Source organism: Mustela erminea, chromosome 10 (assembly GCF_009829155.1).
Source record: "Mustela erminea isolate mMusErm1 chromosome 10, mMusErm1.Pri, whole genome shotgun sequence".
Lineage (NCBI taxonomy): Eukaryota > Metazoa > Chordata > Mammalia > Carnivora > Mustelidae > Mustela > Mustela erminea.
The window spans coordinates 98,817,732-98,828,604 of NC_045623.1; the positions used below are offsets into that span (position 1 = coordinate 98,817,732).

The 10,873-nt window shown below is 44.5% G+C and overlaps 1 protein-coding gene across 3 annotated transcripts in view; it reads right to left on the reverse strand.

The window, feature by feature from the left end:
• DDI2 (DNA damage inducible 1 homolog 2) overlaps positions 1-4,540 on the reverse strand; it is a 44,703-nt gene extending 40,163 nt beyond the window's left edge. For 2 of the 3 annotated variants that reach the window (XM_032361162.1, XM_032361169.1), the window contains exon 1: positions 4,147-4,540. In XM_032361162.1, coding sequence (XP_032217053.1) covers positions 4,147-4,284 — 138 coding nt within the window. In that variant the 5' untranslated portion in view covers positions 4,285-4,540. The remainder of the gene's footprint in view (positions 1-4,146) is intronic. The other variant, XM_032361163.1, reaches the window with a different exon arrangement.
• Positions 4,541-10,873: the final 6,333 nt, after the last annotated feature.

Here is a 10,873-nt window from a genome sequence, read left to right on the forward strand (position 1 = left end):
GGAAAACTGATCCTGCTGCGAGTCTCTAGCTGTGGAAGTGGCCCACCTGCGAGGACTTACTCCAGAGAGGTCACCCTCGAGATGGAATTCTCCTCTCAATGAACATTCAACAACAGTATGATTAAAACAACTCCAGGACCTGTAAGCATGGTATCAAACATTTCCCGGTCTCTGAATGAGAGCCTTCAATCAGCAGAAATCGCAATATGTTTCTAGCAGTAAGGACCAGACACTGGCCTCAAAATCTTTGGACTCACATCTGAATGGCTACATAATAGTATCTACCAGTAACAGAAAGCCCATTGTATGTCAAGTGATCTACATGAACTATTTCATGCAACAGCTTGACTTTTACAGCCCTGCTGGAAAACAATTTGGCAACAGTTACCAAGAGCCTTTCAAAAGACCTGGCAATTCCGTATCTAAGAATATATCCTGAGAAAATAATCAGAAATGGGGACAAAGCCTTAGGTATATAGATATCCATGAAAATGATACTCATAACTGATTCCAATTTTCCCCAACTCAAATGCTCAGCAATAAGGAAATTGTTAAATAAATTGTAGTACATCGATAGGATGGTATATGATATAGCCATTAAAATGATAAATTTGAAGAATGTGATATGTAATGGGAAAATGCTGACAATGTAGTGTTGAGGGAACAAAGAAAGTTGAAACTGTTAGTGTAGTTCAGGCCATCGTGTTTAAAAGATACATATGTAAAAGGAAGTAAGCACAGAAAAAAAAAATCCACTAAAAAGTAAACTGCAGGGGTGCCCAGGTGGCTCAGAGGGTAAACCCTCTGCCTTCAGCTCAGGTCATGATCCCAGGGTCCTGGGACTGAGTCCCATGTTGGGCTCTCTGCTCAGTAGACAGCTTGTTTCACCCTTTCCCCCATGTTCGTGGTCTCTCTCGCTCCCTCTCTCTCAAATAAATAAAATCTTAAGCAAACTGCAGTTATTCGGGGGTTATGAGGTAGTAACTTACTGTCCTTATCTTTTCCTGTAAGTTACATTGTTCATTCTCAACAATGAATATGTAGTATTTATCGGGGGGGGGGGGTGACATTACCTGCGAACAAAAAAATTACCTGCGAAAATAAACATGTCTAAACCAGCTACAACAGAAGATTTCAGTTTCCACGGATTTAAAACAGTGCTTTACAAACCACAAGTCATGCTGTGTACAGAGCTGCTTTTCCAGGATCATACAGTCACTGCTATTATTTGGTATTTAAATATGCCTTTCATTTCAGAGTCCTTACACATTCTGCACACGTCTTTATCACATGCCACCTACAGGGGTAAATTATAATGATGTTTCAAAAATACAAAGACGTTAATTTAAAGTGAAGCTAAGTTCTGGTAATTCTTTGAAGTTTGCCCAGCCAAGTCTGCATCAAAGTATCAAACAGAGCCATGACGGGCTTCCAAGCCCACACTTGTATTAAGAGATGGAACATGCCCAGCTTTAATCACATGTACAAGCAGAGATAGTTTCTAGTCTAAATTTGTTATCGTCACATTATAACTACTATAATCAGACCAGAGCTGTTAAAAATTAACACCTTTTCCAAGTGCATACTTAGGCACTACTGAGGCTGATGTGGAAGACTGAATTCAAAACCAGTGATCCTCAATGCAGGGAAGGCATGCAAAGCAATTCTTTAAATATGAAGGAACAGAACAGTACTGGAATTTTCATTTCCATTTATTTGAGTTCATCCTTCCTTAAATTCTATCTTATGGTTGTTCATAATGGATACAAGGTATTCCTTCATGTGTATTACATAACTGATGTTTCCAGTTATATACATATATGTGCAAATATATATACAACGTGTATCACATTTGTTCATAATGTTTGTAACTTTTTATATATCACAAAGATGTATGTTCCCAAACATTTTACTCAGAGGGATACATAACCAAAAAAGTTTGGACATCAGTGGTGGAGATCTTGACGGGAAAGAATAGTCAGGAACATTAAAAAGAAAAAAAATCCCTTTAAAAATGGAGGAGAAGGAATGAGAATGGAGAAGGTAACTAAGAGGAGAGAGGTCAAGAGACCAAGAGAACTGTGAAAGGAAGAAAGGGAAAATGAGTAATAGGGGAGAATCTGGGAGGTAAAGGGGTGGGAGAGGGGCCTCGCGTAAGCGACATTTTTGTAGGTAAGAACTATAACGATGCTTACTATTATGATTTGGTGAAGGGAAATGACTCAAGTGTCTGGGGTGGATCCTGTTCCTGCCCGATGGGCAAACAACTGAAAAGACAACCGACCACCAGACATCTTAAAATAGATCTGTGTTAGGTTACAATGGAGCCAACAGGAACGAACTTGAAACACAGGAGCTGTTTACCGCTCTGTAATACAAGGTTCACAGCACCGGGAGCCCAGGTTTGCATATGCTAATCTGGCTTGGGAAGGAAGTAAATGCCCATAGGTGACCTAAGGAATAAGAAAGAAATCTGGAGTCAGCCTGACTGTTCAGTGACTGAGGTACTCCTCACACCCTGCGCTGTGCCAACCTGACACACTCTTCACTCAAAACCGGCAGGATCTGAGGCAGTGCCAACCTTCATCTTCTTCCAAGTCCTAATAACAACAAAATCAACTTACATCTTAATTTTTTATTTCCCCCACCAGCTGCTGAGTGTAACCAGGATAAGAGAAAAGCCACCTTCAAATATTTTAAGAGTTGAGCGTCCCTCCCTAATTAAACTGTCCTTTCCTAGCTCTCCACTTGAGGGATTCACTAACAGGAACTGGTTCCTCAGTTTTTGTGGATTAGCTGTTTACAGAAAAAGGCTCAAAGAATCCCTTTAACCAAGTTCTTTGTAACTTTCATCAGTTGACCTATTTGAGTGACACTTTGCACCTTGAAACAAAATCTTTCTTGATATTCAGCTTTATGCCAAGGTTCCAAAGTTCACATACTGTAAAGGAATCATACTCGCTTCTGAACAAAATATTGACGCATCTGTTTACTATAACACAGGGCAGAACATGCTGTAGTTAGGCAATAGTTTTTGGAACTATTTCATAACTGCAGTAGGAAATCAAGATTTATATTCTGGGGCCTTGCAGGACTTCTATAATTTTCTTAATGTTCAGACCATGTCCTCCAAGGTCCACTTATCAAGTTAAGATTTAAATGTTTTAGCGTGAAGGCCAGAGTTATCGTCACCAATTCTGTTTGGGGGCAGCCTCAAGGCATTTTGAGAATAAATTACTTTGCTTATTTGAAATGTTAGAGCAGCTGAACTTCCTTCCAGCTGGGTAGGGAAATGAAACAGGCGAATCACACCCAGAATATACTAGGCCGTTTTCACAAAAATATCCTCATAAAGCAACGAACTTTGAACCCAGCCAAACTGAATTATGGCCTGAAATAAAGAGAGATTCTGGCCTGCTCCCAGCGAAGAAACCAGAGCAACAAACAACTTGAATTGAACTAATAACTGCCCTCCCTTTGGTGGGGGGAAGGGGGGAAATTGCCCTTTTTTTTTTTTTTAAAGAATTTAACCAGAAATGCCATGTGGTAGGGCAAAGGGAACAGGGCATTTCCAAATGCCTCAAAACAAGGTAATGGAAGTCTCAAAACTTTTTCCTTCACTTAGAGTGCAAACCTCTACATTTAAAGGTAAATTACGTTTGCTTAAGCAGGAGCCCGCTCCAAAAAAGCAGATGCACAACAACCTACCACAGTGATCCAAACTGGTATTTCTGGTTGGGGAAGCAGGATGTACGAATTCCTGCAAACCTCGAGCTGCTGCTTCTATTCTACGGCTGCTCATAATGTACGTAGGTCCACACCACCCCAAACGAGGGATTATTAGGGGAGAAAGGGCCAGAGAGCCAGAAGGTGGGGCGGGCCACCCAACTGTCCACGCGCCCCTCAGGCTGCAGTGGGTGCGTCTGCGGTCAGGTTCTCCGCTCCCTCCCATGGCACCCCACCCCACGCTCGGCGTGTGTGGGGGCAGCCAGCGTTTCCAGCTCCTTCCCGGACGCGGGGGCGGGCTGGGAGAGGCCATCCTGCTCCCGCCACCCCCAAATTCTCACCCATAGCAAAGGGAGGGCGTGAGACCCGGAGGCAGGAGGGTTAGCCCCGGAGGGAGACTCCGCTCGCTGCCCGGCATACCTGGCTCTCCGCGGCGGGGATGCCGGACTCGAGCTCGCACAGCGCGCGGAAGTTGTGCAGCTCGAAGTCTGCGTCGACCTGGAGGGAAAAGGTCACCTCGGAGAGGTCCCTCCGCACACAGTACACGGTGAGCAGCATGGCCCGGGCCCGACCCAGCTCGGCTCGGCCCGGCCTCGGCGCTGGGCTGCGGGGCGGCGGCGGGGCCTGGCTGGTGCTGCGGGCGAACGGCGCGAGCTGCTCGCTCGCCCGCTTGCTCCTTCCCTCCCTCACACACGCTCAGTGACTCACTCCCTCCCGCCCTCACTACCAAGCACGGCCGCCGCCACCCGCCTGCGACTCCGTCTGCCTGCTTGCCGGCCTGCCTCCCACCGCTGCCGCCAAGCGCGCCAGCCGCCGGCGCCCCGCCCCGCCGCAACGCGGCTGCCGTAAAGCCCGCCTCGCCCTCTCGGCCTTCGCGACGCAGAGAAGGGGCGGGCCGGGAAGAGGAAGCGGGAAGCTAGGAGAGGATTGGAGGGAAGGGAAGGCTTGGGAAGCCAGGGAAAGGAAGGGCGAGAAAAGGGGCGGGAAGGAAGGGCAGGAGGGAAACCGGAGAGAGATTGAAGAGCTGAGGTCGGTGGTGGAGTCCGCGATCTCATTCACCCACATGAGACATTTATTAAGCGCCGACCAGGTGGATACAAAAATGGGTAAAAACACGGGTCTTGGGACGCTTGGGTGGCTCAGTTGGTTGGACGACTGCCTTCGGCTCAGGTCACGATCCCGGAGTCCCAGGATCGAGTCCCGCATCGGGCTCCCAGCTCCATGGGGAGTCTGCTTCTCCCTCTGACCTTCTCCTCGCTCATGCTCTCTCTCACTGTCTCTCTCTCTCAAATAAATAAATAAAATCTTTAAAAAACAAAACAAAAACAAAAACACGGGTCTTTCTTTGCCCTTGTGGAACTCTCACGCCACTAAGCAGAGAGTTCTAAAATGTATTTGTCCAAGTAGAAATTGAGGCTTAGAAAGATTAATTTACTTCCTGTCCCAATGATTTAGAGTTAAAACCGAAATCATGACCCTGTCTAGTGTACACAACCGAGCTTACTCTGGGCCCTGCCTTCCTCTCCAGACCTGCCTCCTGAGTCCTTCCTGCACTCAGCCACACGGGGACCCTTGGTTCCTCCAAGGCTCCATTCCCCTATCTTGCAAAGTTTTCTCTCTACTCGGGACTGTCTCCTTCCTACCCCTAGCACCACCACCACCACCCCCCACCCCCAGCGCCAACTGCAGAGCCTTTATTGGGCACAGCTCAGAATCTACTTGATAAAGTATTGGCTACTTTACTGGCCTGTTCATGGCCACATGGCTGATGACTGGATAGAGGTCCAGAACATGAGGATAAGGTCACAAACACCGATCCAAGAGGGCGCCTGTGTGGCTCAGTGGGTTAAGCCGCTGCCTTCGGCTCAGGTCATGATCTCAGGGTCCTGGGATCGAGTCCCACATCGGGCTCTCTGCTCAGCAGGGAGCCTGCTTCCTCCTCTCTCTCTCTGCCTGCCTCTCTGCCTACTTGTGATCTCTCTCTGTCAAATAAATAAATAAAATCTTAAAAAAACAAACAAACAAACAAACACCGATCCAACAGTGGCATCTCCCTACTTATCACCGCCCAATTCCCTATCTGTGAAGTAGGGACCCCTCTTCTGTTGTAACAGGAGGGAAGATGGAAACAGGATGGCTGTGGATGCAGGTTAAGTAGGTAGGTTTGGTGGCAAGAAAGTCGATGACCATCGGAAGACTTCCCTCTGTGAAGGATGGAGGTTCATCTGTGGAGAATAAAGAGAAAAACCGGAGGGGCAGGAGGTGGAGAAGAGTGGTTGTATCCACCGCAGAAAGCCTATCAGTGATTTAAGCAAATCAAGGTTTATTTTTCTCACAGGATAGGAAGCCAGGAGGTAGAAAACTGCATCTGTTCAGTGACACAATAATATTGGGGCCTCTATTTCTGTAAATATTTTGGCCTTTCCTGGAGCGTCTTGATATGGCTGGCTGCCTCCACGCCATGCAGCATTTTCTTGTTTAAGGCAAGAACTTGGCCAGAAGTCCTGCAGCAAGTTTCTGCTTACACCTCACTGGCCACCATTATGCCACATAGATGCAAGCAAGGGTAGGAAAGTAGGTGTTTAGCTTCTCTCACCTCTTTAAAGGACATGGACAGGAGAAAAAGGTTTTCGGAACATGTGTTAGGTGAGACCTACATAGTCTACTACTATCTACATAGACCTATGGCAGAGGATATTTGAAATATCCATTGCAAATTGGAGCAAGTTGAACAGAGAAATGATGTAGGATTGTCAGGTGGTATCAAGGATCCAACCTACGTTTTACTAATTTTTCCGTGTTACATCTTTTTTCTAGTGGTGCTCTGGTGCCTGGGTGTGACAGATTTTATTTTCCAAAGATGGCAACAATAATATCTCCCATCTTACATGTTCTTCTTACAATGTGACCCTAACATTCCTCCTATTAAGAGATGGGGGGTATGTTCCTCCATTTGAATCATGGCTGACTGACTCTGGTATAAATGTCATCGTGTGCCTTCTGAGGCTAGGTTATAAATGGCAATATAGCTCCTGCCTGGTTCTCTGGGAACACTTGGGTCTTAGGACCCAACAACCATGCTGTGAGGAAACCCAAACCACATGGAAAGAACATGTGTGGATGTTCCAGGCAACAACCCAGCTGAGATCAAAGTCAATTCCTAGGAAAACTACCCAAGACTCTTGCAGCTGGTTTCAACCAGACATTGAGCCATCTCCAGCATGTGGGTCTTTCCAGCAGAGGTCTCAGATGCCATGGGGCCATCTCCACTGTACTCTTTTTGAATCCCCGACCCACAAATCTGTGAGCATAATACAATGATTATTTTGCTTGACTAAGTTTGAGGTGGTTTGTTACAAAGCAACAATAAATGGTACACTGAATACACCTCTCTTTATATATATATAAACATATATGTATACACACAAGTATATGTACACACACACACACACACACACACACACACACATATACCTGCGACATCTTCTTTATCCATTCATCTATCAATGGACACGTGGACTGCTTCCATAGTTTGGTTGGTATTTTTTTTTAAAGATTTTATTTATGAGAAAGAGAGAGAGCATAAGCAGGAGGGGCAGGGGAAGAGGGAGAGCATCTCAAGCAGATTCCCACTGAGTGTGGAGTCCACCATGGGGCTTGATCCCAGGAGATCATGACCTGCGATCATGACCTGAGCTGAAACCAAGAGTTAGTTGTTTAAGCGACTGTGCCACCCAAGTGCCCTCATAGTTTGGCTATTGTAAATAATGCTGCAACAAACACAGGGGTGCGTGTAGCCCTTTGAATGAGCGTTTTCGTATTTTGGGGGTAAACACCCAAGTGTGTGATTACTGGATTGTAGAGTTTTTCTTATTTTTCTTTTTGAGGAAACTTCTCATCATTTTCCACAGTGGCTGCACTGGTTTGCATTCCCACCAACAGTGCAAGAAGGTTCCTTTTTCTTCACATCCTTACTAACCCTTGTTTCTTGGGTTTTTGTTTCTAGCCATTCTGACAAGTATGAGGTTGTATCTCATTGTAGCTTTGATTTGCAATTCCTCAATGATGAATGACGTTGAGCCTCTTTTCATGTGTCTTATTGGCCATGTGTATGTCTTCTTTGGAGACTTGCCTTCTGCTCATTTTTTAACTGGGTTATTTGTTTTTTGGGTGTTGAGCTGTATCAGTCCTTTATATATTTTGGATACTAACCCTTTATCAGATATGTCATTCGCAGACATTACTTACATAAATTAAAAAAAAAAAAAGTGGTAAGAGAGAGGGGTGCCTGGGTGGCTCAGTTGGTTAAGTGTCTGCCTTCGGCTCAGGTTATAGTCTCCGGGTCCTGGGATCAGGGCCCGAGTCAGGCTCCCTGCTCAGCAAGGATCCTGCTTCTCGCTCTACCTCCACATGCATTCTCTCAAATAAATAAATACATTAAAAAAAAGATTTCATTTATTTATTGGACACAGAGAGAGAGAGATCATAAGTAGGCAGAGAGGCAGGTGGGGGGCAGGGGAAGCAGGCTCCCTGCTGAGCAGAGAGCCCAATGCTGGGCTCGATCCCAGGACCCTGGGATCATGACCTGAGCCAAAGGCAGAGGCTTAACGCACTAAGCCACCCAGGCGCCCCTAAATAAATAAAATCTTAAGGAAAAAAAGTGGTGAGAGTGGACATCCTTGTTTCATTACTGACCTTAGGGGGAAAGCTCTTGGCTTTTCACCACTGAGTATGATGTTTGCTATAGGTTTTTCATATACAACTCTTATTATGTCAAGGTATGGGCCTTACCCCTTTTGGACTCTGCTCAAATGCTTCTTGAGAACTGGTTCAGAGTGTGGACTCTCACTTCTCTCATCACTCTATGAGGTAGACTTTGCATCTCCAACATGCAAGTAGTAAATGGCCGTTCTAGGATTCAAACCAGGCAATCTGACTTGAGTCCCCACTTTTTTTAAGTTTACTTATTTATTTAATTAATCTGTACACCCATCAGGGGGCTCAAACTCATGACCCAGAGATGGAAGGTTGCATGCTCTTCTCGCTAAGCCAGCCAGGGACCCCACAAGTCCACAATCTTAACCACTACTTTACATGGATACATGTAAGACCTCATTTCATGCTTCTAAAAGCCCACAGAGATAGGAACTTCAGGTTTCCCTTGCTATCTGAAAGTAGATGGCTCCTATGAAACCTTTTGTAAATTGAAATGGTGCAAAACAAAGAAGTGACTACCATTTTCAAATCGAATGTCCTCTTTAGATTTCTTTTGGTTAGTGAAAACAAGTACTAATGAAGGTCTTTCATAAAACTGAAGTTTCATAAGCCAAACTTTTGGATGGCAGGGGAGTCTTGTATTGTATTCATTCCCATTTCATGCAAAAGGAAATTGAGGTGTGGGAATTTTAACCAACTTGCCCAGGTTCACACAGCTAATGAATAGAAGGATCTCCAAGTTGTAAAAAAAACACAAAACCACCAAAAAACCAAAAACCAAAACCAAAAAAAAAAAAAAAAAAAAAAAAAAAAACCAAAAAAACCCCCCAAACCTTTAAGAACAAAAAACATCTATTTTCAACCTTTAACTAGAGCACCAGCATTCTGCTGGCACAGTACACTTGAAGACACCTGGCTGTGTTCCAAAACCCTTTCAACACCATATGGTCACCACCAGCAAAGTTTCTGCCTACTTCTAGGTTCTTGCCTAATTCTTCTCTACTAGGAAGAACAGATTGGTTAAAAGCATTTACCCTATTTGATTTTTAAAACTCCTACAGTTGGTGGGTGCCTGGGTGTTTCAGTTAGTTAGGTGTCCGCCTTTGGCTTGGGTCGTGATCCCAGGGTCCTGGAATTGAGTCCCACGTTGGGCTCCCTGCTCAGCAGGGAATCTGCTTCTTCCTCTGCTCCTCCCTGCTCTTCTCCTGCTCACTCTCTCTCTCACGCATGCAAAAATGAATAAATAAAATCTTTAAAAAAAAACTTCTATAATAGGGACTAAATGCCCAAACACTCTAAGTACTCATTTTTCTTTTCTTTCTTTTTTTTTTTAAGCAGGTAGATATTGTTCTTTGAATTTTCCCCTTATCATCAGTTCGCGGTTGCTCAAAGAAGTCTCTCTTACCTTGCTGTTCCTGGCATGTCAACTGATAGCAGACAGTGCTCCATTTTACTCATTTTACCTTAACACAAAAACTTTGGTTTCCTATTTCTTAGGCCAGGATCATGTGCAGATATATAATGCAATGCCTCTTCCCTTTCCTGCTTATCATTCCTAAAGTCTGGTAGCATTTCAGTTCCACTAAATTCTAGGTCAATTCCTCCTCTTCATTTCCAGTGTACCGTGTACTCATTGGGTTATCAAAATATTGCAGGTAATTACGGTTGTAATTTCAAGCACCATAATTTGCCTACTCAGAAGTCTGTAGCTAGAGATCAAAATGTACTTTGATTACCAGAGTCAGCCTGGGCAAAAGTGCAAAACAGGCCAAAGTTTGTCCTTGGCAAACTCAATGTGATGCTCCTTCTTTGGCTCCCTTTCTCTCCACCTGTTCCTCTTCATTCTCATGGGTCCTACTTTCTTCACTTGCCTTTTTAAAACCTGCTCTCAAGAAAGGAGCTGGACCAACTCACACTAAGGTACTAATGACTGCTGAAACTCTGTCTGGTCTCTCTTTAGGTAGTTGCATGTTAATAGGGATAAAGGTATCAATCATCAGCTACAGATTTCTAGGCTTCAGCAGAGAATTTGGTAGGGAAGGCAAATTTCCCCAAGAACCTCTGGATTGACACAAGTCTAGTTCACTCTTCTGTTGACATCTCACCAGGATTTTATTGATCTACCCCTGATATACCTGGTTTAATACCCAACTTGATAGTTAAATTGCTTTCCTATTTTTTCCCTTCAGGAAGCTCCTGTTGTTTTTAGTTTTTTCCATGAAAAACGTGCATCTTTCTTCTTGGAACACCACATCATAGTTGTGGAGAAATCTCAGGTATCATGGCTGAGAGTACAGAGCCAGCTTTTAAGATATAAAGTGGAAACAAAACATTCTCATTGGGCACTGCCAATGTGAGAATCATTACAATAGCAGGGGTATGTTCAAAGTCTTTTAGCCTCTTGGAACAACTTTGGTCCACCCGCCATAAT